Source organism: Lonchura striata, chromosome 11 (genome assembly GCF_050655825.1).
Source record: "Lonchura striata isolate lonStrDom1 chromosome 11, ASM5065582v1, whole genome shotgun sequence".
NCBI classification, from domain to species: domain Eukaryota; kingdom Metazoa; phylum Chordata; class Aves; order Passeriformes; family Estrildidae; genus Lonchura; species Lonchura striata.
This window is the reverse complement of record NC_140713.1, coordinates 23,171,277-23,198,803: the sequence shown is the minus strand read 5'-3', so window position 1 is coordinate 23,198,803 and position 27,527 is coordinate 23,171,277. Positions and strand designations below refer to the sequence as shown.

Sequence of the window (27,527 nt, the reverse complement as noted above, 5' to 3'; positions counted from 1 at the left end):
TGGGTAACGCCAGCGCTGGCATCACCCCACGGCGGGTGGGCACCCGGCTGCTCCCCAGGAACGGCTGTGCCAGCACGGAGCTGCCGGGGGAGAGGTGGAATCACCCCAGGGCGAATTTTCTGGCGATTTGGGGCACCCCTGCCACCACAGCCCCCCCAATCCCCGGGGGCGCAGCAGCGGGCACCGCTCACCTCCAAACCTCGCCGCCGCGCCGCGGGGTTTGGAGGGGGAGCAGGTGCTGCCTTTCTCTCCGGCGTGTTCCCCCCTTTCCCTCGCCTTGGCACCGGCTGCCGGCACCTGCCGGGATGCTCCTTGGCACGGCGGCGCGGCACGTGCGCGGGCACCGCCGGCGGCAGCCGTGGGGGGAGCGGGGCCAGCCCTGCCCCGAGCCTGGCAGCGGGAGCATCCCCTCCCTCTAATTTTATGACCGATTTTTAACTTTTATTTCCCAAACGCTGCGCTTAATTAAACCCAGGCGCTTCTTGCCGCCAGCCCGACGTGGGGGATTTATGACTCCAAACGTCGACCCCCGCTGAAAAAACCCCTCTGACAGATTCTTCTCCCGGATTCAAAGTGGGGGTGACACTCCAAACCCCCTCCTCTCATCCCTTGCAAGATGCTCTGAGGGGGAAAGACGGCTGTGCTTCAGCATCCCCAAGCTTCCTCCTTCCCCCCTTCTTTTAATAATAATGCTCTAAAGATGTTTGACATCTGTAACAAACAGCTGGCATCCTGTTATGGAAGAATGTCCTTTTATTTCAGAGCAGGTTGAACTGTCATTAATAGTATAATTAGGTGATTATCGGCGTACAGCAGAAAACTGCTTAATTGCACAGCCAGCTTTCCGAGGATCCCAGCTCCTTTATTGCTGGATTTGTTTTAGCCGCCTGAATATTTTCCCACTGTTTTGTTGGGTTCGGTTGTTGGTTGGTTTTGTTGGATTTTTTTTTTGTTTGTTTTTTTTTTTTGGTTTTTTTTTTGGGTTTTTTGCCACGTTGATGATTATTATTTTTTAATGCGTGTGACAGCTGGGGGAATGTGGCAGCACGGGGCTGGGGAGGGGGGGGACACACGCCAGCGCTGGCACTGTTCCTCATGTGTCCCCCCCCTCCTTCCAGGTCCCCAGGGGGTTTCATTTTAACCCCATGTGTGCTGAAGTTGGGCAGAAGGGGTTAGAGAGGTGGCGTTTTGCTGGGTGCAGCACCCACGGTTGGGAGCTGAGAGTTATTTGAGGGAATAAAGGAGATGTCTTTGTCGGGGAGCAGAGCCCTGGCACCTGCTTGGAGGGCACCCATCATCACCCTGGGCAGCGTTCACCCATCCCTCCCTGCTGGGATCCTCCTTTTGGAGCTCCGTATCAAACAAACCTGGTTCCCTGTGCTGCCACCGTGGTGTGGCTCCATCGCCATCCCCACCCTCATCCCTGTCCCTGGGATGTGTGGGTTTTGGGGGCAGAGCAGCTTTTTTTTGGCGCCCGCCAGACAATAGCGCTTTGTATCTCCCCCCGGTGCCGCCAAACACACACTTGTTAGCGCCGCAGCTTTGTGCTGTAAATTTCCATGGAGTAATTACGTCTTAATTTATGATAATCCCGGGCGAGCGGTGGAGGGGGGCAAGCGCCAGTCAAGTTTGGAAGTTGCCCACGGGTCCCCCGTGGCTCCTGCTGCCTGTGAACTCCACGGTTGCCCATGAACTTCTGCATCCATCGTGGCGGGGAGAGGAGCGTCCCTGAGCAGGGAACGGGGCTGTTCCTGGGGGTGACAGCGACTGAGCCCACCTGGCTTTGGGATTTGCTGTCATTTCTCAATGCTGGAGTGTCCCCAACACTCTGTGTCCCATCCCAGTGGCCATCCAGGAGCTTGGGATCACCCCAGGGTCCTGCTGGGGTGAGTTTTCCCATGAACTTCTGCATCCATCGTGGTGGGTGGGGAGAAGAGCATCCCTGAGCAGGCAACGGGGCTATTCCCAAGGGTGACAGCGACTGAGCCCACCTGGCTTTGGGATTTGCTGTCATTTCTCAAGGTTGGGGTGTCCCCAGCACCCTGTGTCCCATCCCAGCGGCCATCCAGGAGCTCGGCATCACCCCAGGGTCCTGCTGGGGTGAGTGTCCTGTGCTGTGTGTGTGTCCCAGAGCTGGGTTCCCCAACAGGGAGGCAATTTCTGGCTTCCCCAAGCCCCTGGCACCGCTCCGGACCCTTCCCCCTTCCCGGCGCTGAATGGCTCATCCCGCTTTTGTCTGGAGGGCTTATTACCAGCAAAATAGAGCCTCTTTTCCCTCGGCCTTCCCAGCGGGCAAATTAGATGCTTTGGCAATTTGTGAGGAGGAGGATGGGGAGGGGAGGGGAGGAAGGCTCTCATCACTACAATGCCAGGCAGGGCGCTGGCATCTCCGGCACTGGTGTGGGAAAGGGAGAGATGGGCTCTCGGTGTCACCTCCGAAGCCACCACGGTGGGAATCCCGTGGGATCTGGGGAGCTTCCCTCCTCAGGGAGGTTTGGGGGATGCATGCCTGGTGTCACTGAGCATTCCTGCAGAGCTGGGAGGTGCTGGCATCCTGCTGCCCTTGCCAGTGGGGCCTGTGGGCACGCTGTCCCCTGCTCCAGGGTGGGATTTATCCCTGGGGAGGGATAAGAGCCGAGGGCTCTGCCCGCTGCACCTGCAGCAGGGTCCCCGTTGGGAGGCAGCGTGCACCCACTGACATTTGCCAAGCGTAAAAATTCAATTAATTCCAGCAGGCAGATTAAATATAAGTGAATTTTAATAATTTGCTCGAAAGGCTGAGGATTACTGTAGGCGAAAAGGAAAGATGCTGCTCATGGGGGCACGGGCTGGCCTTCCCAGCACTGGCACATGGGATCACTGGTATTAATCACCCTAAATCCCAGCGTGGGAAGAGAGGAGGGGTCTGCTCCCCTTGCTGGGGTTTGGTTGATCTTCCTTGCCATGAGGAGCGTGCTGGATCTGTCCCACCAGTGCTGGCAGCGTGTCCCCATCCCCAGCAGAGTCTGCCTCTGGGGACATCTCTGCTCATTCAAACCTTCTTAGTTTTTTTGTGAGGCTCCATGAAAAGGGAAACACCCATCAAGGTGGTCCTGGTGACACTGGAGGTGCTCCCAGCCTTGGAGGAATCCAAGACCTCCGCAACACCTCATAGCCCAAAACGTGGGGCACCGACGGGGAGCAGGTGGCGCTGGCGTTGGGAAAATGAAAATCCACACAGCAAATTCTCTGTTTGCCAGGGATAATTTCTTATCCCAAGGTAAAACCTTCGCTCTGGCCCGTGCTGGGCCATCTGCACCACCAGAAACTGCTGGGGGATCCCGGGGGTGAAGAGGGGACCCCCATCCTGCCCGGACCCCTCCATCCTGCCCGGAGCCCCCGCTCTGCAGCGGGATGGATGGAGATTGCCTGTGACCTTTGCTAGGACACGAGGAATTACCATTAATACTCCTGTATTTCCGGACTTTGCGCCATCCATAAATCTCATATCAAGCCGGGCAGGCGGCGTAATCTGCCAGGCGCCGTTATTAATGCTCCTTATTAATACTCGTTATTAATGCCCGTTATTAGTACTCGTTATTAATACCTGTTATTAGTACCTGTTATTAATTGCCCAGCACAAGCTGCCCCGTGGATGGGGTAAGGGATGGGGGCTGTGGAACCCCTCTCAGGTTTTTGGGGTGCAGCAGGGGTGGATGCTGGGGGGTCCCTGGTGCCAGCAGAGTCACCCACCAACAGGAGGGCACCCACCCCATTTTGGGGGCAGTTTTTGGCTGTGGCCTCGATGCTGCAGAGGGGGTGGCACGAGGCATCTGCTCACCTTGTCCTGGCACTTCCCAGCTGTGTCCTGCAGCCCCTTCCCATGGCTGAGTCCTGGACTCCCCCCCTGCCTGCAGCCCCCTGCCCCTCTCTGCACTCCCCCTGCCCTGCCCCTGCCCCTCCAGGACCTGCCCCATGCAAGATCCAGCCTGCGTGAAACTCTAATCTCCAATTTTATTCGCTCGGCTCCAGCCGATTTGCATAATCCACATAATCACCCCGGTTTTAATTGCCTACAACTCTGCAGAAAGATCATGTGGTTAAGTGGTAAATCATAATTAGATAAATAATTGGCTTGGCCGCAGCAAGCTGCTTTGTTATACCTGCCATCTGCTGGGCAAGGGATCCTGCGCCCAAAACAATGCGCTGCTGCTGCTGCTGCACGCCTGCGCCAGCCCGGGGACGTGGGGGCACGGCCGTGTGGGCATGGGAGGGCAGCCTGGGTGTGCCAGGCATTGCCCTCTCTCGGGCTGTGCCGTGGCTGGGAGCACCGTGCTCAGTTTTGGCAGCACCTCCTGGTGCCTGGCTCCGACCCAGGGGCGGCTCCGTGGAGTGCCCGGTGCCGCCGTGCAGTGCCCTGTGGCATCTGGGAATGCCCAGCAGCACGGTGGGATGCTCAGTGGCACTGGGGAGTGCCCGGTGGCACCATTTAATGCCACTGTGAGGTTCCTGGCAGGGCCATTAGGTGCCCAGCAGGGCAGTGCCCAGCTCTCTCTCCGACCATACCCAGAATCCCAGTGCAATTCCCAAATCTCCTCCAGGCAGTTCCCAGCATCCCAGTGTAATGCCCAGTCTCTCCCTGGCAATTCCCAGCATCCCAGAGCAATTCCCAAATCTCCTCCAGGCAATTCCCAGCATCCCAGTGCAATGCCCAGTCTCTCCCAGGCAATGCCTGGCAGCTCCAAGGAGTGCCCAGTGCCCCACAAAGGCACTGAGCCCCAGAAGACAGCAGAGTGGAGGGGTGAGGGCTGTACCCCACTTCCCCCAAAGCAGAGGGATCCTCAGCACACAGCTGGCACTTGGATCTGGGCATCAGGAGCCAAGAGGAGCTGCCAACCCAACCCTGAAGCTGCAGAGGGGAGTTCAGGGCCCAGCAGCACCCTTGGGGCACGGGGGCTTGATTTCCCAAGCTCCCAGCTCCAAAGCAGGGCAGAAACAGGGGAGAAAGTTGCTTTAAAGTAAATAATTCCCTGGCTCGATTTCCTGAGGGCTGAAAAGGCTCCCAGGGCTGCTTGGCTGGGCACGGGAAGGAAGGTGGGGAAGGGAGAGAAGCCACCCGGCACCGCTGCATCCCCTGCGCCGCGCCCTCCAAACGAGCTCTTATTACTTTGCTTGTTGTCGTTTGCCAGATCAATGGTCCATGGAGGAGTGATCGATGGAGGCCCAGCTGGATGATAGTGCCGGGTGCTCGGTGCTGTGCCAGGCTCCACAGGAGCCCCAAATCCCAGCCAAGGTGCTCCTCACCACGGGCAACCCATCCAGGCCCCGCCGAGGGGATGGGGGGTGTTCCCAGGATGGGCCCTGGGTTCTGCCATGAGCGCCCTAAAATTGGACAGAGGCTGCGCCTGCATCTCTTGGGGACACCAAGCCCGGCCACCTCCCCTGGTTTCAGCTGTGTGTGCTGGGAAGTGGGGAGATGGGGCAGGAGCACAGGCTGGGATCGATCAATTAATTAATTAATGGAGCGTGTTGGAGGTGTGGAGCCACTCTAATGAGGGGTGGAAAGCGTGCGGCGGCTCCGCAGGGCATCGCCGGGAGAGGAGCTGGTCACCTCTGCCTGTGCCCTGCCCCAGGGGTGGCAGGGTGTGTGGCAGGGTGTGTGGCAGGGTGTGTGGCAGGGTGTGTGACAGGGTGACGACAGGCACGGCTGGCCCTGGCCCCCTGCCCTCCGTGCTGGGGCTCTGCCCGCTGCAGTTCAGGCAGAGGGAAGGGGGGGCTGGCGATGCGAGGCCATTAGCATTGAAAATCCATGCGGAGCAGCTGTTCCTGCTCGGAGCGTGCAGCTGGATGCGGCTCCGGAGCGGGAGGCGCTGAGAGAAGGGGGGGAAAGGCTGAGGGGGACCCTCATCACCCCAAATCCCTTTGGGGGGGACCATCAGCGGGGAGCGTGCTGGAGCTTTCCAGAGGGCTCGGCCAAGTGGGCTCCGTCCCAGCTGCGGTGCTGCGGGGTGGGTGCGGATCCATCCCGGGGGAGGAGGAGGAGGAGGATGAAGGATGCTCGTCTCTCCCCGCTCCCTCGGCTTCCCGCCGCACTGGGTTTTTTTCCGCTCCATTTGCCAGGGGCTGGAGCTGCTGCCTGATCGTATTTGGTAATAAATTATTAGTTCCAGCACTTGGGAGCCCGGCAGCTCAAAATAGCTGCTGTGAGAGCGGGCGGCTGGTGCAGGTCGAGTTCAATGGCAATCTGCTCCCAAGGGCACTCCGCGCTCATTAGAGGCCTTTCAAGGTGCTGGGAAGGGGGCAACCGGGAGCCAAGGTGCTGAACTTGCCCACTTCCCCTTTCCCGACAGCGGTACCCCGTGCCCAGGGATTTCAGGGTGCTGGGAGCCCGTCCCTGCCCCTCGCTGCCCGCTCCTGCCTGCCCGCAGCGGCTGCCAAGGGGTTTTATTTGTCTCCAGCCCCACCAGGCAGCCAGACTGGTTCTGCTCTCGCTGCCGGAGGAGGCTCCCGCTGCCAAAAAACCCGCCAGCATCATCAGGAGCAGATGGAGAGAACATGGCACGCTCCCAGCTCCCGGCTCCCAGCCCTGAGCCGGGGATGTGGGGGCTCGGGGAGGGCTCCAGGAGCCGGGGATTGCGGGCTCCTGTGCCACCGCAGATGCCACCAGCCCCGTGTGGCACTGCGGGAAGGGCGAGGGGAGCGTGGCAGTGACCCCGCCATCATCCCTGCGCCTCCTCCTCCTCCTCCTCCTGCTGCTGCTGCTGCTCCCACGGGCAGGCAGCCAGCGGGCACCGGGAATGCCAGACACTCCCTGTACTGCTGTGCCCGGGCACATGCTGTGGGAGGGACGGGGACAGGGTGACACATCGCCTGCTCCCTGCTCCCCAACCTCCCCATTGTGGCCTCAACGGGGGACCCAGGTGTCCTGAGGCCCCCCACAGCCCCCCTGCCTTGGTGTGGGGGGTGTTTCAGGCCTCAGTTTCCCAGGGAGGGGTACATGGGAGTGCCAGCCCTGTACCCACACAGGGCTGGGGACGCTGGAGGGACAGCATGTCCCGTTTTTGAGGTTCATCTCCCCGCCCTGGTGAGGCAACCGCTGCCATGACCCCGGGCTGCTCCAGGCACCAAACTTGACCTGTTTTTCCGCACGGATCTGCCTGCTGGGAGGGGCAGAGCTGGGGGGGCCCCACCTCACCGTGGGGCGTCACGGCGTCCCCAGCCACCCGCAGGGGTGAGTGGCACCCACGCCGTGCCGGCGAGGGGATGCCGGAGGGATGGGGGGGTGGGAGAACACGGCGTGGCAGCTCCACATCCCATCCCATCCCATCCCATCCCATCCCATCCCATCCCATCCCATCCCATCCCATCCCATCCCATCCCATCCCATCCCATCCCATCCCATCCCATCCCATCCCATCCCATCCCATCCCTGTGCGGATGCTCCCGCCCAGCCAGCTCTCCGTGCCTCAGTTTCCCCAGCTGGCAGCTGTCCCGCAGAGCAGCGCAGGGACGCCCGGACAGACGGACGCCGGCGCCGGCGGGGCACGGCGGGTGAGCAGCGGAGGCGCCGATTTTATCACCGGGAGGGAGCGGCAGAACTGGTTTGGGGCAGCGGCACAGCTCAGCCCCGGGGGCAGGCGAGCTCCCCGCACGCTGCCCCGGCCACTCACCCGCTCCCGGCTGCCCGGTGCTGGCCTGGCAAATCCCGCTGGCATCAGGAGCTGCCCGGGAGGCGTTGGGGGCCGCGGGGATCAGCTGAACATCACACGGGGGATGCCCTGCCCGTGTGTGTGTGTGCCAGCTTGCTGATCCCTGCTGATGGTTGGAGAAACGTCTGGAGAAAGGCCTGGTTGGGGCTGGCAGTGGGGGTTATGTTGGGGTTAATAGGTGGGGAGGAACTGGGGGGCACTGGGAAGTGTTTGGGGCTGTGCTTGGAGGCTGTGGGGCAGTGCTGGGAGGATGCTGGGCTTTGCCAAGGGGATGCCAGGCAGCGCCCTGGGGATGTGGGGCAGTGCCTGGGGATGCAGGATTGTGCCAAGGGGATGCAGGATTGTGCCAAGGGGGTGCAGGGTTGTGCCTGGGGATGCAGGATTGTGCCTGGTGGATGTGGGGCAGCACCTGGGGTTGCAGGATTGTGCCAAGGGGATGCAGGGTTGTGCCTGGTGGATGTGGGGCAGTGCCTGGGGGATGCGGGGCTGTGCCAAGGGGATGCCAGGCAGCATCTGGGGATGCAGGATTGTGCCTGGTGGATGTGGGGCAGTGCTGGGAGGATGCAGGGTTGTGCCAAGGGGATGCCAGGCAGCACCTAGGGATGCGCCAAGGGGACGCAGGATTGTGCGTGGTGGATGTGGGGCAGCGCCTGGGGGATGCAGGGCTGTGCCAAGGGGATGCCAGGCAGTGTCCAGGGAATGTGGGGCAGTGCCTGGGGGATGTGGGGCAGTGCTCAGGAGCTGCAGGCTGTGCCTGGAGCGCCGTGTCCCCTTTGGATGGTGCGTGGGCGCCTGGTGCTGCCGGCACATCCCGGTGCACCGAGCCCTCACCCGGGGCTGGAGCAAAGCCCGGGGGTGCCAGCAGAGCCCGGGGGTGCCAGCAGAGCCCGGGGGCGCCAGCAGAGCCCGGGGGTGCCGGGGCCAGGCTGGCGTGGCTGGCTTGGCTTCCCAGCTGTTCTGGTAATGAATTTACATGAGCCGAGCGTGTCGACAAGGCGGCAGTCAATGGCTGAGAGCACCGGAGTTAATAAATGCTTGTATAATGAGGGCAGAGGGGAGCGCGCCGCCGCCTCTCCTGGGGCCGGGGGGCAAAGATTAATCAACGCCGAGTGCCCCCCGTGCCCCCCCGGCTCCTCCCTGGCCAGCCGCTGCCAGGGGATGCTCGGGGGATGCTCCATCCACCCTCTGCAGTGGATGCTCCAGGTGTTCAATGCCTCCAGCTGCCTCCAGGCCTGCTGGGAGTTGGGGGCTGCCCCAAAATCCCCCCCCCAGTCCTCCTGCCCACCTGGGAGCCGGGCTAATTTTAGGCTGGTGTTAATGAAGCTGCTGGGTGAAGTCTATTTTAAGGGCCCTGACATCAGCAGTTGCTGTTTTTGGGAGGTGGAGAGCCCTGGAGCAATTGGTGTGACAGCTGGGGGGGATCGGGGAGGGCTGCACCCTCCTGCTCAGCACCTGAGCCTCGATTTTGGGGTCACTGTGCCCTTTAGGACCTCGGTACTTCGGGGTGCTGTGGTGGGGATTTGGGGCGTGAGGGTTTCAAGGGGCAGTGTGGGGAGCTGGGGGTGGGTGCTGGGGATCCAGGGATGCAGTATTGGGGTTTTGGGGGTGCAATGGTGGGGATTTAAGGGTGCAGTTCTGGGGATCCAGGGATGTGTTATTGGGGATTTGAGGGTGCATTGCTGAAGATCCTGGGATGAAATATTGTTAATCCAGGGATGCAGCAGTGGGAATTTGGGGGGTGCGGAGGTGGGGATTTAAGGGTGCAGTTCTGAGGATCTGTTATTGGTGATTTGAGCGTGCAGTACTGAACATCCAGGGATGAAATATTGTTTATCCAGGGATGCAGCAGTGGGGGGCAGCGCCGGGAAAATATTGCAGATTTAGGGGTACAGTAGTGGGGATTTGAGTGTGCAGTGGCTGGATTTGGGGTGCAATAGTGGCAATAAGGGGTGCAGCAGTGGTGCTTTGGGTTTTGGCAGCACCACGTGAGTTGGGGGACTGCGCCTCTCCCCACCACCTCCATCAGGATGCTGAAGCCCCCCAAAACTCCCTGTGCATTCCTGCAGAGCTCTGCTGAGCCCTCCTGCTCCATCCTCCTGGGCTTCAGTGGCACTGTGGAGTGCTGGGACGCACTCCCCCCCCATTCCCTGAACTCGAGGTGCATTTTGGGGTGGCGTGGTGAACGAGAGGAAAGGAGCTGGCGGTCCCACTCCTGGGGGAGACTGAGGATCCTGTCTCCACGTGTCTAACCCGCTCTCTCTGGCCGGCAGGCATGAGCCATGAGCCGAAGTCGCCGTCCCTAGGAATGCTCTCCACGGCCACCCGCACCACCGCCACCGTCAGCCCCCTGACCCCGTCGCCCCTGAACGGCTCCATCGTCCCCAATGGCAGCCCCGCCGCCAGCAGCACTTTGTCCGTCCAGGCAGCACCTTCCTCCAGCTTCGCCGCCGCCCTCCGCAAGCTCGCCAAGCAAGCCGAGGAGCCCAGAGGTGGGGACGGGGACGGGGACGGGGACGGGGACGGGGACGGGGACGGGGCGGTGACAAACCCTGGTGCCTTTCCCAGGAGCTGCAGCCGGTGTTTTCCTGCCATTTCCCCAACTAATGCATTTTCACAGAATCACAGAATAATGAGGTTGGAGGAGACCTCTAAGACCATCAAGTCCAACCTACACCCTAACACCTCAAGCAGACTATAGCACCGAGTGCCAAGTCCAGTCTTTTTTTAAACACATCCAGAGATGGTGATTCCACCACCTCTCTAGGACGACAATTCCAGTATTTTATTATTCTTTCAGTGAAAAATTTTTTCCCTAATATCCAGCCTAAACCTTCCCTGACGTAGCTGGGGCTGTGTCCTCTTGTTCTGCCAGTGGCTGCCTGGTGGAAGAGACCGACCTGCTGGTGTCCCGAGGGGGCAGTTTGGGAATTCAGTTTGGGAATTCAGTTCATCTGGAGTAATCCGAGTGCCGCATTGCTCACTGTACCCTGGGAGAGCACGGCACGGCAGGGACCAGCCCTGCTCCCTCCCACCACGCTGCTTTTTCCAGAGGTTCCCCAAATTTTCTACTTCCCAGGCCAAATTTCCCAACTGAGCAGCCCCAAGGGGTGCCCAGCCCTTGTTGCCCACATCCCTCCTGTCTGTTTGGATGTGGGGTGTGAGCTGCTTCTAGAGCACCCTGAGGTCCCCCCTGCCACAGGGATTTGCCAGGGCTTCCACGCCCAAATGAGAAGGCAGCCAGTCCCCAGGCTGGGATGTGTTTCAAGAGACTTCTGGTGTCTTTAATTAGGGATGAAATAGTCTTTATATCCCTGCTGTTTGCATCAGTGGGTGCTCCCCTTGGATCATTGCCTGTGGCCTGGGCACTTAGATCCCTGCAAAAGACACCCAACCCCTTTGCAAGATGTTTTCTGCAAAGTCTTTTTGGAAGACGTTTTTTAAAAGGCCTCTTTGGCACAATCCTTTTCCCCTACCCCCTTTTGGAAAATCCCTTTTGCAAGCACCACCTACAAGACCCTCCTTGCAGCCCAAAAATCTCTGGCACAGCCATGACCTGAAGCATCAGCTGCTCCTAAGGAAACGTGTGGGGATACCAGGTCCCTGTAACCCTGAGGGAACCAGGTCTTGGTGATGCTTCATCCTCACTGGAAGCTCCTGGTTTTTGCCAGCTGCTTCCTCTGGAACCCATCTGCTTCCTTCACAGCGATTGATTGAGTTTGGGGAATTATTTTGGTTTTTTTTCCCCATCGCACCCCACAGCTTGTGCCCTCCCTGTGCTGCTCAGCCCATCCCAAGGGACATCAGCAGGTCTGGGCATGGATTTTGTGGCACTGGAGAGAAGCAGCCACATTCCCTTTGGATTTCCCCTTAACACCTGCACAGTTTGTTTGCAAAAACCCCTCCCTTGCCCATTTGGGTGCCTCAAGTGGCTTATCTCAGAGGTTTTTGATCCGTGTGGGTTTGGGTGTCTGTTGGGAAAGCGGTTTTTCTCCTTGCTGTGGTTTTTAGCACCAGGAAACAAATTGCTTTTCCCTGAAACCCTCACCCACTTCCCACAACGAGAGATGCTCATTCCATTTCCCTTCCCACCTCTGGAGATGCTCTGCTGTGGCAGATGCCGGATTCATGCAGGATCACTGGGTTTTTTCCATCTTTATGGGCTCACAGGTGTGCTGGCACATCCCTAGGGATATCCTACTGCTCCACAGCATCCCAAACTGCCACGGCTCATCCTGCCTGACCCCTTCCCAGCAAAACCCCACAAAGCCACCGCCTGCCCGGGGGCTGCTGCCTCTTGTCCTGCCCGGGGCTGTCCGCAGGGTGGGTTTTATTCCACCCCTCCTTCCCTTCTTTTTCCCAGTTCTCCGTCAGGGTCTCAGCTGTTAATTACATTTGCCTGTCAGCCCGGGCTGCTAATCTGCTATCGCCGAGCGGGGAAGCGGGAGGTCAGAAAACAAAGGTGACACCATCACACTGTGCCTCTTGTCATCTCCAATCCAGATTAGTTTCATTGACTAACTCCTGGCTGAATACCACCAGTTAATTATAACGATCACAAACCCTCCCGTTTAAAGCCACACAGCGAGAATTAAGGTTCTGAAGTAAGACTTTAGCTTCATTAATTGCCGGGCTCATTGTGATGGTATTGATTGTTAACGCTATCGCGTGGTGAGTAATGGCTTCCCAGCTCAGAGGGGATTAGGCTGCTAATTGTTGTTGGCCTTGCGCTGACAAGATAGACTTCAGTGGGTGTCAAATCGGCCTCCTTTGTTGGGGACAGCCTTTCTCCTTCCCCCAGCCTTGCTGCTCTTCAAATGAAAGCGATTCGGAGCGACTCGGGAATAATTAATCAGGGAGGGCGGCCGGCAGCGGGATGCTCCGCTCGGCCTCTGCTCTGCTGAGCATCCAAGCCACAGAAACACAGAGCACAGAGCCACAGATCCACAGAAACACAGAGCCACAGACACACAGAGCTACAGACACAGAATCACGGACACAGAGCCACAGAGCACAGAGCCACAGAGACACAGAAACACAGAGACACAGAGCCACAGAGCCACAGAAACACAGAGCACAGAGCCACAGAGACACAGAGCCACAGAAACACAGAGCACAGAGCCACAGAGACACAGAGCCACAGAAACACAGAGCTACAGAGACACAGAGCACAGAGCCACAGAGACATAGAGCCACAGAAACACAGAGCACAGAGCCACAGGGCCACAGAAACACAGAAACACAGAGCACAGAGCCACAGGGCCACAGAAACACAGAAACACAGAGCACAGAGCCACAGGGCCGCAGAAACACAGAAACACAGAGCACAGAGCCACAGGGCCACAGAAACACAGAAACACAGAGCACAGAGCCACAGGGCCACAGAAACACAGAGCCACAGACACACAGAGCTACAGAGACACAGAGCACAGAGCCACAGAAACACAGAGCTACAGAGACACAGGGCCACAGAAACACAGAAACACAGAGTCACAGAGCTACAGAGCCACAGAAACACAGAGACACAGAGCTACAGACACAGAGCCACAGAGACACAGAGCACAGAAACACAGAGCCACAGAGCCACAGGGCCACAGAAACACAGAGCTACAGAAACACAGAGACCCAGAGCCACAGAGACCCAGAGCCACAGAAACACAGAGCCACAGACACAGAGCCGCAGAGCCTGAGAGCCACAGAGCACAGAGCCACAGAGACACAGAGACACAGAAACACAGAGACACAGAGCCACAGACACAGAGCTACAGAGCCACAGAGACACAGAGCACAGAGACACAGAGCCACAGAGACACAGAAACACAGAGCCACAGACACAGAGACACAGAGCCTGAGAGCCACAGAGCACAGAGCCACAGAGCCACAGAGACACAGAGCACAGAGCCACAGAAACACAGAGCCACAGAGCTACAGAGACACAGAGCCAGAGCCACAGACACAGAGACACAGAGCCAGAGCCACAGAGACACAGAGACACAGAGCCAGAGCCACAGACACAGAGACACAGAGCCAGAGCCACAGAGACACAGAGCCACAGAGCCACAGAGCCACAGAGCCAAAGGGCCACAGAGCCACAGACACAGAGCCACAGGGGCACAGAGCCTCATTCTGCAGCTTCCTGCCCACCCTGCAGCCCTCCCGCTGCCCAGGGATGCTCCTGCTTCCCCTGGCATTCCCAGCTCCCTCCTGGGGTTGTGTGGCCTGCGGAGAGGGCAAGGGGATGGTGCAGGATGCAGGTGAGGAGCTGCTGGCATGCTCTGGCAGTGGGCAAGGGGATGAGGCAGGATGCAGGTGAGGAGCTGCTGGCACATTCTGGGAAAGCAGGGTGCAGGTGAGGAGCTGCTGGCACACTCTGGGAGTGGCTGCCATGCCCACAGGACACGCTCAGGGGATCAGGGAAGTGGCCTTGCACACTGGGAAGGTGATGAGACACCCTGCACACTCAGGCCTCTCTCCGTGCCCTGCTCACTGCTCATCCTGCGTCCACAGCCCACTCCTCACTCTTGGACTCCTGCTCCCTGCTGGAATCTCCCTCTGACCCACACTGTGGGACGGAGGGAGCAGAGTTTGGGGTTTCAGAGCCCCCCAGGCTGCCCATGTGGGTTTGAGGAATGGGAAGTGCTCCGTGCAGCTGACAGCAGGCTCCCTGTGCCCCTGCTAGTGTGGAATTTGTATTTCTCTGCTTTTCCTCTCCTCCACTTTCACTCCGTTTTTATTTTCCCTTTGGAAATACAGCCAGCATCCCTGGGGTGGGGATAAGTTAAAGTACAGATGTATTATGCAAATGAAACCAAAGCTTTGCCCAAGGGTTTCAGGGAGTCACTCCTTCATCCCAGTGTCTCCAGAGGCCCTAGCCTGTCCCTGACAGCTCCTGCAGCTGGATTAAGGAGTCTCTGGGTTTGCTTTGTGGGGGCTGGCATCACATTGGTGTCACTTGTGCCAGGGGGTTCTGTGGCACTGGGGGTCTGCCAGTCCCTGTTAGGAGGGAGCAAGAGGCTGCCCCATCCCGCCGTGCCAGGTGGAGCCTTTAGCACCACTGGGAACTTCTGGGATGGGACATGGGGGACCTCACCAGTCTGAGGGTCTGGCAGGATGCTGCATGGCAGTGCCCCACCCCTGCTCCCTGCAGGGAGGCATCCTGTCAGGAATGGCCCCAGCTCCTTGGGAGGCTGCTTCCATCCACTTAACTGCCCTTCTTCTAACTCCTTCCATTTCTGATTGAATCCCAGGCTCCTCCCTGAGCAGCGAGTCGTCCCCGGTGTCCTCACCGGCCACCAACCACAGCTCCCCCGCCAGCACGCCCAAGCGTGGCCCCATGGGCCCCATCCTCGTGCCCCCGGGGGGGCACAGCGTGCCCAGCACGCCGCCCGTCGTCACCATCGCCCCCACCAAGACGGTCAACGGGGTCTGGAGGAGCGAGGGCAGACAGGTAGGGCTGCGTTTGGGGGCTGCCCCCTGAAGGGTAGAGGGTGTGCTGATGTTCCCCCCCTCACACAGCCCCCTGAATATCAGGCTGTGAGGGGAGGAATATCAGGAGATGGCAAAGATTCCCAAAAGAGGCTCTTACCCCAATATATGTTGGTTCAGCTCTTTATTCTGTGGTGTCCATGTGGAGAGTGGGGCAAAAGAGGAGGAACAGGAATTGTCAGGGGTCTGTACAGACTTTGGACAGGGTGGGCTTCCCTGGCTCTCCCCCAACCCCGTTGGGGCAGGAAGGAGGGTCCAGGGTTATCTGATCAGAGTCACAGGGTCCCAGGGAAGGGGGCACAGAGTGCCCATGAGCTCACTGTAAAGTGTGGGATACTCTGCGTGGCTCCCAAGGGATCACTGGGCTGCTCAGTTTGGTCCCTTCCTCTCCCTGCTGTGTCCCCGAGCTGCCATCATCATCCCCATCCGGAGGGGAGGGCAAGGAAGGAGGAGGAGGGGTTGGGGTGGGGGGAGAGCAGCTAATTAAGAAGCATCGTTAGTGGTTCTCCTCTCCTCCGCATGCTACAAGCAGATTCCCGGGGGGATTATGCCACTTGGAAAGACTAATTAAACACAAAGAGAGGCGAGGCTAGGGGATGAGAAACGCCGGGGGCCAGAGGGGGGGAAAATAAATGGAACCGTGATCCCCGAGAGCTCGGAGGGGTGCCTGGGGTGTTGGGATGCTCCCCAGCCCCATGTCCCCCCGCCAGTGTGGGGGTTAACGGAGCGTGGCGATGTCTGGCAGAGCCAGGAGGTAATTGTAATTAGAGCAGAGCCTGGCACACACAGTGAGCTCTGTGCAGGCCACCGGCCCTTTGTGGTGACCTTGGGGCTGGCCCTGCCCTGGAGGGATGGGATGGGATAGGGTGGGGAGGGATGCTGGGGTAGGGGATGCTGTGGGTGCTACCATCCTCCTCCTCCTGAGCTGCTAAATGGAGAAGGTGCGATGAGAAATAACAATTTTTAAACCAAAACTTGCCTTGTTGCGGGGGTCGCCCTATTATTTGTCAGATCCTGCGGGGTGTCTTGTCCACCCTAAGTTGTTCCCCCTTGCTAGAGGTGCCTCCCCAGCTGGAGGGAGTGACCTTTGGTGCTGACACCGGGGGTGGGAGCTGATGGGAAGCGGCTGAGGCCCTGTGGGAGGGTGCTGATGCCGGGGGTGCCAGGGGGATTGTGGGCTGACCCCTGGGTTATGGCCCTTATCAAAGGCTGGCTGGATTTCCCCCTGGCCGTGTCACTCCTCCCCAGATGATTTATAGCTCAGGGGAACAAAACAGCCATAAATCTCCAGGCAGGTAATGGGTGTCTTGCCCTCAGCTCTGCCCTGCCTTCAGCACCTCCATTCCCACTGGGGCCCCCCGCTGCAGCCTCTCAGACCCTCCCACCCCTCCAACTGCCTTCCCAAACCCTGGATTCAGGAGATGCCCTGCTGGATGAATCCTTCCCTGGGTACTGCTGCCAGCCAGGGCACTCTGGGGACCTACTGAGGGTCTTGGGCTGGTGCCACAGCAGGGCTTGCCCATGTGTCCTGATGCTCATCCTGGCTTCCCTGCCCCTTTGCCTTGCAGCAGGAAGCAGGGTCACGAGGCAGCAGCAGCAGCGCCGGCCGCGAGCGCCTCATCTCGGAGCCCCCCCTGGCGCAGGAGAAGGCAGGGGGTCCCACTGTGCCCTCCCACCTCTTGGGGACACCCTACTCCTTCGGGCTGCCCCCCAGCTCCGTGGTCCAGGACTCCCGCTTCCCTCCTCTCAAGTGAGTCTGCCCGCAGCGGACGGGAGCGGTCGCAGGATGAGGGCGTCCCCCGCCAGCTCTGGTCCCACCTGGGGGAGGTGACATCCCCCCCCAGGGGGACAGGGAGGGATGGTGACCATCTCCTTGCCCCCCAGCCTGCAGCGGCCGGTCCACCACGTGGTGCCTCCCAGCGCGGTGACCGAGGATTACCTGCGGAGCTTCCGTCCCTACCACACGGCCGAGGATCTCCGCATGTCCTCCCTGCCGCCCCTCGGCCTCGACCCGGCCACCGCCGCCGCCTACTACCACCCCAGCTACCTGACACATCACCCCTTCCCTCATCCTGCCTTCAGGTGGGCACCTCCGAGCCTCGGGATCCCTGGGAGGTACCGCTGGATGAGCTTTGAGGCACTGGGAGGTGGGAGCATGACCCACTGAGGGCGTTCTGGGGCTCTCCATCCCTTTCTCCCAGTAGAAGGCACCCCCCACATCTGACTCCTGGGAGGGGAACTGGGAGTTATTTGCCCGTCTGAGCATCCCTGTCTCCCCAGGATGGATGAGTCATACTGCCTGTCGGCACTGAGGTCCCCCTTCTACCCGCTGCCAGCGCCGGGCTCGCTGCCCCCCCTGCACCCCTCGGCCATGCACCTGCACCTCTCGGGGGTCCGGTACCCCCCCGAGCTCTCCCACTCCTCCCTGTCCGCCCTGCAGTCCGAGCGCATCTCCAGCCTCGCCGCCGAGAGGTAGGGGGTGGTGGGGGCATGGATGGGGCGCTCCAGAGGATGCTGGCAGAGCACCAGGGGTGCTTTTGGGATGCTCTAGGAATGCTGGCGGGTGACTGGGGATTTGGGAATGCACGGAGGGTGCTGGCAGGTGCCCAGGAGCTGTTTGGGGGTTCTCTGGAGGTTCAAGGGTGTTCCAGGGGATGCTGACAGGCATCCAGGGTTGATTTTAGGGGTGCTCCAAGGGGGATGTTTGGGGTCGGTGCTTTTGGTTTTGGTTTTTCTCTGCAGGCTGCAGATGGACGAGGAGCTGCGGCAGAGGGAGCGGGAGCGGGAGAAGGAGCGGGAGCGAGAAGCCGACCGGGAGCGGGAGAAGGAGCGCGAGCGGGAGCGGGAGCGCGAGAAGGAGCTGGAGCGCGAGCGGGAGAAGGAGCGGGAGCGGGAGCTGGAGAGGCAGCGGGAGCGTGCCCGGGAGAAGGAGCTGAGCATGGTGAAAGCCATGGAGGGGCCCTTCCTCCCCGTGGCGGAGCTGCACGGGCTGCGGGGGCACCCGGCCGAGGAGCGGGGCAAGCCGGTGGAGCCGCTGGCACCCAGCAGAGCAGGTACCGCCCGCCTTCCTCAGCTTGCCTTGGTCCCCTCTCCCCTCCGTGCAGATGGCAGAGCCGAGGGGGTCGGTGGCCCCGGGAGGCGGCTGGGGACGGGGATGGGCTGTCCTGGCTGCCAGATTGCTTTGCCAGGAGCCCAGCTGCAGCATCTCAGAGCGTCGGCGCGGTGCCTGTGCCATCTGACTCGGGCCGGGCTGGCGCCGTGCCCGGTGCACGCCGGGCAGCTGGGCTGGCAGCGAGCGGGCAGCCCCCTGAGCTGAGCTCTGACGGTGGCTGCCCCACAGCTCCGGGCCCCTCCCACCCACAGGGATGCTCACCCCAAAATACCCCCCACTCTTCCACACCCTGACTCTCCATCACCCCTCTTCCACCGCAGACAAACTCAAGGACTCGGTGCTGCCCACGCCGAAGCCCATCCAGCACCCTCTGCACCCGCCCCCTGGCTCCCACCACCCCGTGCCCAGCCTCATCCCCAACCACAGCGTGTTCCCCCTGGCCGGGAGCAGCGCGGCCACGGCGCTGCTGATCCACCGCACCAACGAGGAGGAGAAGTGGCTGGCCCGGCAGCGCCGGCTGCGCCAGGAGAAGGAGGATCGGCAATCCCAAGTCTCGGAGTTCCGGCAGCAAGTGCTGGAGCAGCACCTGGACATAGGGCGTGCCCCGAGCCAGGCTGAGCCCGAGCACCGGCCCGAGCACCCCAGGTAGGGATGCTGCCAGTGCCGCTCCAGGGATGGAGCTTTCCCCCAAAACTGAGCTGTGTTTTCCCGTGTCACTGCTGTCCTTGCTGGAATATCCGTATCTTCAGCTGGAGAAGGTCTGTGGACAAAGGAAAGGAGTGATAGGACAGGGGGAATGTCTCTATACAAAGAGGGCAGGGTTGTATGGGATATTGGGAAGACATTCTTCGCTGTGATGGTGTGGAGGCCCTGGCACAGGTTGTCCAGAGAAGCCGTGGCTGCCCCTGGATCTCTGGAAGTGCCCAAAGCCAGGTTGGACGGGGCTTGGAGCAATCTGGTCTTGTGGAAGGTGTCCCTGTCCATGGCAGGGGGTGGAATAGGATGATCTTTACTGATGCCATGAGGTGATGATTTAAAGGATTTCCTCCCCAACCTGTGGCCGTGCCCATCCCATTACCCAGCTCTGCCCCCCGTCACGCGTCCACCACCCCTCGGCCGTGCCCCTTACACATCCCGAAGCCACGGTGCCAGCGGGTTCCTGCCACACGGTGCCAGCCAGGCCGGCTGTGCTGGCAGCGCCAGGCGTTCCCGGTGCCCGACATCTGCGCGGCGGCAGGCGCCGAGCCCGGGAGGTGGCCGGGGGCCAGCGGCGAGTGGCCAGGTGCTGCCCGGCCACCAGCACGGCTAATTGCAGCTCCCCCCTCCCGGGCAGCGGGGCTGGGCTGTGGATGCCTCGTTTGGGGGGCACCTGCGCCGAGCCTGGGCAGTTTGGGGGGCAGCGGAGCGTGCCCACACCCCCGGATTGATTGACAAGCCTTGCTCACCCCCCGTGGCTGAGCGCTTAAGCGGTGCAGGCTCATCCAGCCAGCTCTGCCGCCTGCTCCCTTTGTTATTTTTGGGTATCCAGGGGATTAGCGCGGCTCATCGAGGATAATAAGGAGCGGATCACGGGGCGGCACAAAGGCGAGCGCCCGCCGCAGGCTCCCTTCCCCATCCGCTCCTCCCACCCCAAAGCGGAGAGGAGACAGCAAGGTCACCCCCAGACACCTGCAGCCGGGGATATTCCATCCCAGTCCTTTTCCTGCATCCAGCGGGGTGGGAGAGGGATGGATCCCGAGGGCAGGCGGTGCTCCCCGCCGGTGGTGACGCCGTGGCGGCGCTGAGCTGAACTCGCTGCTCCGTGCGCGGAGCTCCGGGGCGCTGGAGCGGAAAAGTGTTAAATGCACAGCTTGGGCACATGAAATATTTATCCTGCAAACAGGCTGGCTCCGGCTCCTGCTGTCAGAGCAGGGCTGCGCCGGGGTGCTGCCCTCGCCACGGGGCTGTGGCAGGACTGGTGGCTCGCTTGTCCCCACCCAGGGGTCAAGGCTGGGGGCTCCAGCCCAGTGCACCATCAGCCACATCCATGCTCAACCTGCCCGTGCACAGCCTTAACTCTGCCCCCATCCCTCAGGTTTGTGGCATGAAGGGGACAAGTGTGGCAGCCCCACGTGCACAAACCCCTCTGGGTGTTCCTAACAGGCGCGTTTCTCCCCAAAATCCTCCGGGGCTGGAGCGCTGCCAGCTCCCCGGTGGCAGCGCCAGCTCCTCACCTCTGCGGTGCTCTCCTCTCCCCGCAGGTTGGGATCGAGCCGCCACGAGCCCAGCAGCCGGGAGCCAGGGCAGCACTTTGGCGGGCCCCCACCCCTCATCTCCCCCAAACCCCAGCACCACCCCGTCACCACGTCCCTCTGGAACCCCGTCTCGCTGATGGAGAGCCCCCCCGACCCTCCCCGGCGCCTCCCCGAGCCCCACGCCCTCCACAGCCACCCAGCGCCCTTCGAGCCCGGCCGCCAGAGCTTCCCTGTGGTGAAGGTGGAGAGGGTTTTCTGCCCGGAGAAGCTGGAGGAGGGCCCGAGGAAGAGGGATGCTCTGGAGAAATACCCCCCGGGACGGGAGCCCGGCGCCCCGGAGCACGGGGCCTTCACCCACACCCCCTTCCTAGCTGAGCTGGAAAAGTCCACTCAGAGCATCCTGAGCCAGCAGCGAGCCCCGGCCGCCGCCTTCCCCGAGAGCACCAAGCCCAGCTCGCCCTACCGGCCCCCCCAGCCCCGCGCCCAGGACCCCATGTACATCTACGACGAGTTCGTGCAGCAGCACCGCAGGCTGGTCAGCAAACTGGACCTGGAGGAGCGGCGGCGGCGGGAGGCCCGTGAGAAAGGTGAGGGGATTTCCTTCCTCCCCCCGGCACCGGGGGTCTCCCGGGAATGCCGACGTTCCCGCGTCCCAGCGGGTTTGGTAAACCCTGCGCTCCAGACGTGCCCGATGAATAAATGATGAACTGGAGCTAATAAGAGGGTTTTAAATATTGATGGGGCTGCTGGAGAGGGGATGAGAGTAGCAATGAGGAGGAGATGGAGAGCTGGGAGGGGCTGGAATTGCTGTCCCCACTCCAGTGAGATGGGGGCTCCACCACGGTGTCCCCAGCCTGTGCCACACTGGCCCCCTGCCACTCATCCCAGAGTGATGGGTGATGCCCTCCGAGGTCCCATAGCTGGTGGAGAGGGGACAGGGCTCCTTTGGGTCACACTCCCCACATCACTCCCCTCTGACATACTTCCTGCTGGGCTCCCATCCCCAGTGGGGTTCCCCTGTGTCCCAGAAGATTCCCCGGGGTCCCAGCAGGTGCCCAAGGTGTTCCCAGCCTCTCACCAGCCTCTCCCCATCCCCAGGGTACTACTACGACCTGGATGACTCCTGTGACGACAGCGACGAGGAGGAGGTGCGGGCCCATCTCCGCTGCGTGGCTGAGCAGCCCCCGCTGAAGCTGGACACGTCCTCCGAGGTACTGGTGGCACCCCCTGTCCCCTCCCTGTCCCCTCCCTGTCCCCTGGGGGAGCAGCCCCTCCTTTACACCAGTTCCCAGTGCCCAGTGCAGCCACCATCCCCACATGTGTGCAGAGGCACCAGGGGGTTAGAGATGGGGATGATGAGGGTGGGGATGGAGATGGGGAAATGGGGATGGCAGTAAGGATGGGCATTGGAATGGGAATGGGGGTGGGATGAAGATGAGGATGGGGATAGGAGCAGGAATGAAAATGAGGATGAGGAGAATGGGGTGGGAAGGGGAATGGGTATGAGAATGGGGAAGGGAATGGGAATGGAGATGAGGATTCTAACAGGGATGAGGGTGGGCATGAGGATGGGAATAGGAATGAGGATGAGGGTGACAGCGGCCATGAGGATGAGAATAGGGATGAAGGCGAGGATGAGGGATGACCCTGCTCTGCTCTGCTCCCCCTGGTCGCCCCAGAAGCTGGAGTTCCTGCAGCTCTTCGGCCTCACCACGCAGCAGCAGAAGGAGGAACTGCTGAGCCAGAAGCGGCGCAAGCGCCGGCGGATGCTGCGGGAGCGGAGCCCCTCTCCACCCACGGTGCAGAACAAGCGCCGCACGCCCTCCCCGCGCCCGCCGCTCTCCACCCGCTACAGCCCCGACGAGATGAACAACAGCCCCAACTTCGAGGAGAAGAAGCGCTTCCTCACCATCTTCAACCTCACGCACATCAGCGCCGAGAAGAGGAAAGGTAACAGCCATGGCCCGCGCACGCTGGGGCTCGGGGGTGGCGCGGGGGGTCTGCCTGGGGCCCTGAGCTTGCTCTGCTGAGCAGAGGCTACACTAAACCTCAGCTTCCCATGCCGCAGACAAGGAGAAGCTGGTGGAGATGCTGCAGGCCATGAAGCAGAAGACCACGCCGGCCGCCGTGGTGGTGAAGAGCTCCCCGCGGGACAGCCCCGGTGCCCCCAGCACTGGTAAGCGCCACAAGTCCTCCCCCGGCTCTTGGGTTGAGGGGCACAGCTTTGCCTGGAGGGCTGCACGGAGTCCTGGCTGCAGCCAACTGCTCCTCCTCTTCCCAAAGAGCCTCCGGTGCCACCGCTCCTGCTGGAGCTGGATAAACCCGTGGGCATCGCCGTCTCTGTGCCGGAGGTGCCGAAGGTGGCCGAAGCCTCCAGGTTGGACCAGCTGAGGCCCCAGGAGCCACCGAGGCCCAAGGAGTCGGGCACGGCGCCGGAGAAGCCCCGGCTGAGCGATGGGCACCCCGGGAAGAAGGCTCTGAGCATCCTCAGCTACGTCAGGGGTCCCCTCCCCAAGGACATCCCGGTGCCGCTGTCCCACAGCATGAACGGCAAGAGCAAGCCCTGGGAGCCCTTCATTGCCGAGGAGTTTGCCCACCAGTTCCACGAGTCGGTGCTGCAGTCCACGCAGAAGGCGCTGCAGAAGCACAAAGGTGAGGGGAGGTTGTCGGGAACTGCTGTTTTAAAAGTATCGGCAAAAGCGGGTTTGGTGTAAAAATCACAACAAAGTTGGTTGGCAAGGTGCTCTCTCCTGCTCATTAGGTGGTTAAAGCACTCTGAGGGAAAGGAAAGAAAAATGCAAAGTCAGTAAATAAACCCCAAATAATCTCTGTGGAGGCTGGAGGAGGGGGAAACAAAGGGATAGGAAAGGGTAAGGACAAAAAGGAATATGGAAGACCCTCGTGTTGAGGCACAAGTTCAGAGTAGATTTCTGTGCTAAACTGAGCCTGGACTTGGTCAACAGGTTATATTTAAAGGCCCAACAGCACTTAACAGCATTTAAACTTAATTGACAACTTAATTTAGCAAGGGATCATATAGAATATACTATACCACAAAACAATAACTTCCGTACAGGCCTAACTTACAAATCTAAAGTACTTAAGAATCCAGGAGAGTAAGATTCTGAACTGAGTGCCACACCAAGCCCTCCTTGAACCCCTCCAGGGATGGGAACTCCACCACCTCTCAGGGCAGCTCCTTCCAGTGTTCAACAGCCCTGCCAATCAAAAAATTCTCCCTGATGTTCAGAAAAAGAAGCAGGGACGCAGGAAGCTGCTTGGGTACTGGGATATCACTCCCATGTCCCCCCCACCAGGGTTTGGCACTGGCATCCTCAATGCTGGAACATGCAGTGAGCTCATTGCTGAAGCTAAAAATGAGGGATAATACAGCTCCAAAGCCTCCAAACTCACTCAGTTGAGCGATTGAAATACATAAAACCACTCCAGCGCACAGGGAACGATAAAACCCCACCCGTAATCCCCTGAAAGGTCTGGGATGGGTGGGATGAATGCCTTGAGGGGCCGTGGGGAGCGGGCAGGGGCTGACTGTGGCTGCCCCACAGGGGGGACGGCGGAGCAGAACCACAAACTGGACACGTCCATCCACTACAACATCCCCGAGCTGCAGGCGTCCGCCCGCCCGCCCGCACCCCCGCACAACGGCACGGCCGAGGGGCCGCTCCGGCCACTGCCCCCCCTGCCCCGGGACTCCGCCTCCGAGGACGAGGACGAGGAGGAGGAAGAGGAGGAAGAGGAGGAAGACTACCCCAGGCCCAAGTGGCAAGGGATCGAGGCAATTTTTGAAGCTTACCAGGAACATATAGAAGGTAAGGAAGGGGTGCAGGGAGGGTAAAATGCCAATTTGTGCGTTAATATTCTGTGGGGGGTGTCAGTGGTTCCTGCTGGGATGGGCTGGGGAAGCACTGGGGGGTCTCCAGCAGTGCAGGAGCAGCTTGAAATCAACAGGCACTGTTGTTGTTTTGGCATGGAAAATCAGTGTATTCAAAGTGCCCAGTGTCCTCCCTAAAGGTTCCCCACAGGCGGTGCCGGGGTTGGGAATGCTCTGGGATGCTGGGGGCAATCCCTGCTGGCTGGGCAGAGCCTAGAGCAGGGCTGGCACCCTCCATGGGTGGTGCAAAGAGCCCGAGGAGCCGGCGCTCAGCCCTTGTCCTTCGGATGTTGCAGAACAAAACCTGGAGCGCCAGGTGCTGCAGACGCAGTGCCGGCGGCTGGAGGCCCAGCACTACACCCTGAGCCTGACAGCCGAGCAGCTGTCACACAGCATGGCGGTGAGTGGGGACAGCACCATCCTCCGGGCGCCCAGCCCCTGGGCACACCATGCCTTGGGCACCCAGCCCCTGGGCACACCATGCCTTGGGCACCCAGCCCCTGGGCACACCATGCCTTGGGCACCCATCTCCTGGGCACACCATGCCTTGGGCACCCAGCCCCTGGGCACACCATGCCTTGGGCACCCAGCCCCTGGGCACACCATGCCTTGGGCACCCATCTCCTGGGCACACCATGCCGCCATCCCCTGGGCACTCATCCCCTGGACTCCCCTTCCCACTGGGCACACCATGCCCGGGCACTCCATCCCTTGGACACCCCATTCTCTAGGCTCCCCATCCCTTGAACACTCATGCCCTGGGCACTATCCTCTGAGCGTTCATCCCCTGAGCATTCATCCCCTGAATGCCCATCCCCTGGGCACTCCATTCCCTGGGCACACCACACTTGGACACCCCATTCCCTAGGCACCCCATCCCTTGGACACCCATGCCCTGGGCATACCCTGCTGTGGGCAGCAGGCTCTGTGGGCACCCAGCCCTCCTGGGCACCCAACCTTCTTGGGACCTGACCTCAGGGCACCCAATCCTCCCACAGCACATTCCCTGCAGTGCCCATTCCCTGCAGTGCCAATTCCCTGGAGTTCCCCATTCCCTGCAGTGCCCATTCCCTACTGTATCCCAAACCTTGCAGAGCCCATTCCCTGCAGTGCCCATTCCCTGCTGTATCCTAAACCAGGCAGTGCCCATTCCCTGCTGTATCCCATTCCCTGCATTCCCTGCACTCATTCCCTGCACTGCCCCATTCCCTGTAGTGCCCATTCCCTATAGTTCCCCATTCCCTGCAGTGCTCATTCCCTCCTGTATCTTAAACCAAGCACTGCCCATTCCCTGCTGTATCCCAAACCCTGCAGCACCCATTCCCTGCAACTTCCATTCCCTGCACTTCCCATTCCCTGCACTTCCCATTCCCTGCACTGCCCCATGCCCTGCACTGCCCCAAACCCTGCACTGCCCATTCCCTGCAGCACCCATTCCCTGCACTTCCCATTCCCAGCACTGCCCATTCCCTGCTGTATCCCAAACCCAGCACTTCCCATTCCCTGCATTTCCTATTCCCTGCACTGCCCATTCCCAGCACTGCCCATTCCCTGCTGTATCCCAAACCCAGCACTTCCCATTCCCTGCATTTCCTGTTCCCTGCACTGCCCATTCCCAGCACTGCCCATTCCCTGCTGTATCCCAAACCCAGCACTTCCCATTCCCAGCACTGCCCATTCCCTGCTGTATCCCAAACCCTGCACTTCACATTCCCTGCACTGCCCATTCCCTGCTGTATCCCAAACCTTGCAGTGCCCATTCCCTGCAGCACCCATTCCCTGCACTGCCCATTCCCAGCACTGCCCATTCCCTGCAGCACCCATTCCCTGCAGCACCCATTCCCTGCAGCACCCATTCCCTGCAGCACCCCACCCTATTCCCTGCTGTTGCCCTGCCCTGGAGCTCCCTCTGACCGTTCCCATTCCCTGGCTGCCCGCAGGAGCTGAGGAGCCAGAAGCAGAAGATGGTGTCGGAGCGGGAGCGCCTGCAAGCCGAGCTGGATCACCTGCGGAAGTGCCTTGCCTTGCCTGCAATGCAGTGGTCTAGGGGTTATTTCAAGGGGTATCCCAGGTGACGCTCCTTGGGCCAGGCCGAACATATAGTCTAGAAATAATAATCTATTTTATTACCTTGAATATTTAATATTTTTCACTGGGAGGTTTGAAGCTACAAAAATAAAATTACAAAAAAAAAAAAACCAAAAACAAAAAAAAAACCACCACCGAACGGGAAAAGAAAAAAAAAAAAAAGACAACAAACCACGACGACAAAATCATTAATAATAAAAGGAAGAAAACAAACAAACAAAAAAGAGGAATAAATAAGTGGAGAATGTGCCATGCATGAAGCAAATGGGAGCCAGGAGGAGCTGGGAGCCCATCCCACGGCCAGCAGCCCCAGCATGTCCCCTCCTGTCCCCTCCTCCTCTGGGGGGGCCACGGCTCTGAAGGGCCCCCTCCACCCACCCACACTTTATAACGCTCATTTTTGTTGGTTCTTTGGGGTTTTTTTCTAAAAAAAAAAAAAAAGGAAAAAAAAGAAAAAAAGACAATGAAAGACTCCACCGACAACACTAAACCCGGCGGGGCCCCGGGTGCTGCCACTCCCAGCACGGCACCCCCAGCCCGGGGTTTCCCCTGGAAATGCACTTCGCTATCAAAAAATAAAGTCAATAAACTGGTTGAAGGTCCCTTTTTGTTCCTGGTTGGCGGGGAAGGGGCAGGGACACGCGCGAGGTCACTTCGTCACCCCGGCTTTGGGATTGAACAGGCGGAAAAAAAAAAAGAAGAAAAGAAAAGAAAAAAAAAAAAGGTGCTTCAGCCTTGTACTGTGTATATATATTAAAAAACAACAAAGTTTTGTATGTTTTTATTGCTTTAATTATTGTTATAAAAAGCTTGCCTTTTTTTTTAAGATGTTTCTGCTTTTTTTTTCCCCTTTTTTTCCCCCTGCCCTGTTCCTTTTCCCTCCCTGTTTTTTCTTTCTAGTTTGTTTGTTTTTTATTCCTTTTGGCAAAAAAGATTAACTCACTTTTAGTGTTTGTACTGCTGCTGGTCGGGCCAGAAAAGATACTGAAATGTTTTAAAAAGAATTGAAACCCAGGAAAAAACAAATCCCT

At 59.9% G+C, this 27,527-nt stretch overlaps 1 protein-coding gene across 3 annotated transcripts in view; it reads left to right on the top strand.

Moving 5' to 3' along the window:
• GSE1 (Gse1 coiled-coil protein) overlaps positions 1 to 27,090 on the top strand; it is a 103,538-nt gene extending 76,448 nt beyond the window's left edge. For 2 of the 3 annotated variants that reach the window (XM_085589933.1, XM_085589934.1), the window contains 15 exons: positions 9,959 to 10,177; positions 14,933 to 15,132; positions 16,739 to 16,920; positions 17,055 to 17,252; positions 17,451 to 17,642; positions 17,913 to 18,223; positions 18,603 to 18,927; positions 20,523 to 21,103; positions 21,615 to 21,727; positions 22,196 to 22,466; positions 22,585 to 22,692; positions 22,800 to 23,168; positions 24,083 to 24,346; positions 24,705 to 24,808; positions 26,349 to 27,090. In XM_085589933.1, coding sequence (XP_085446059.1) covers positions 9,959 to 10,177; positions 14,933 to 15,132; positions 16,739 to 16,920; positions 17,055 to 17,252; positions 17,451 to 17,642; positions 17,913 to 18,223; positions 18,603 to 18,927; positions 20,523 to 21,103; positions 21,615 to 21,727; positions 22,196 to 22,466; positions 22,585 to 22,692; positions 22,800 to 23,168; positions 24,083 to 24,346; positions 24,705 to 24,808; positions 26,349 to 26,483 — 3,572 coding nt within the window. In that variant the 3' untranslated portion in view covers positions 26,484 to 27,090. Of the gene's footprint in view, positions 1 to 9,958; positions 10,178 to 14,932; positions 15,133 to 16,738; positions 16,921 to 17,054; positions 17,253 to 17,450; positions 17,643 to 17,912; positions 18,224 to 18,602; positions 18,928 to 20,522; positions 21,104 to 21,614; positions 21,728 to 22,195; positions 22,467 to 22,569; positions 22,693 to 22,799; positions 23,169 to 24,082; positions 24,347 to 24,704; positions 24,809 to 26,348 lie in introns of all 3 variants that reach the window. The other variant, XM_077786386.2, reaches the window with a different exon arrangement.
• The last annotated feature ends 437 nt before the right edge of the window (positions 27,091 to 27,527 follow it).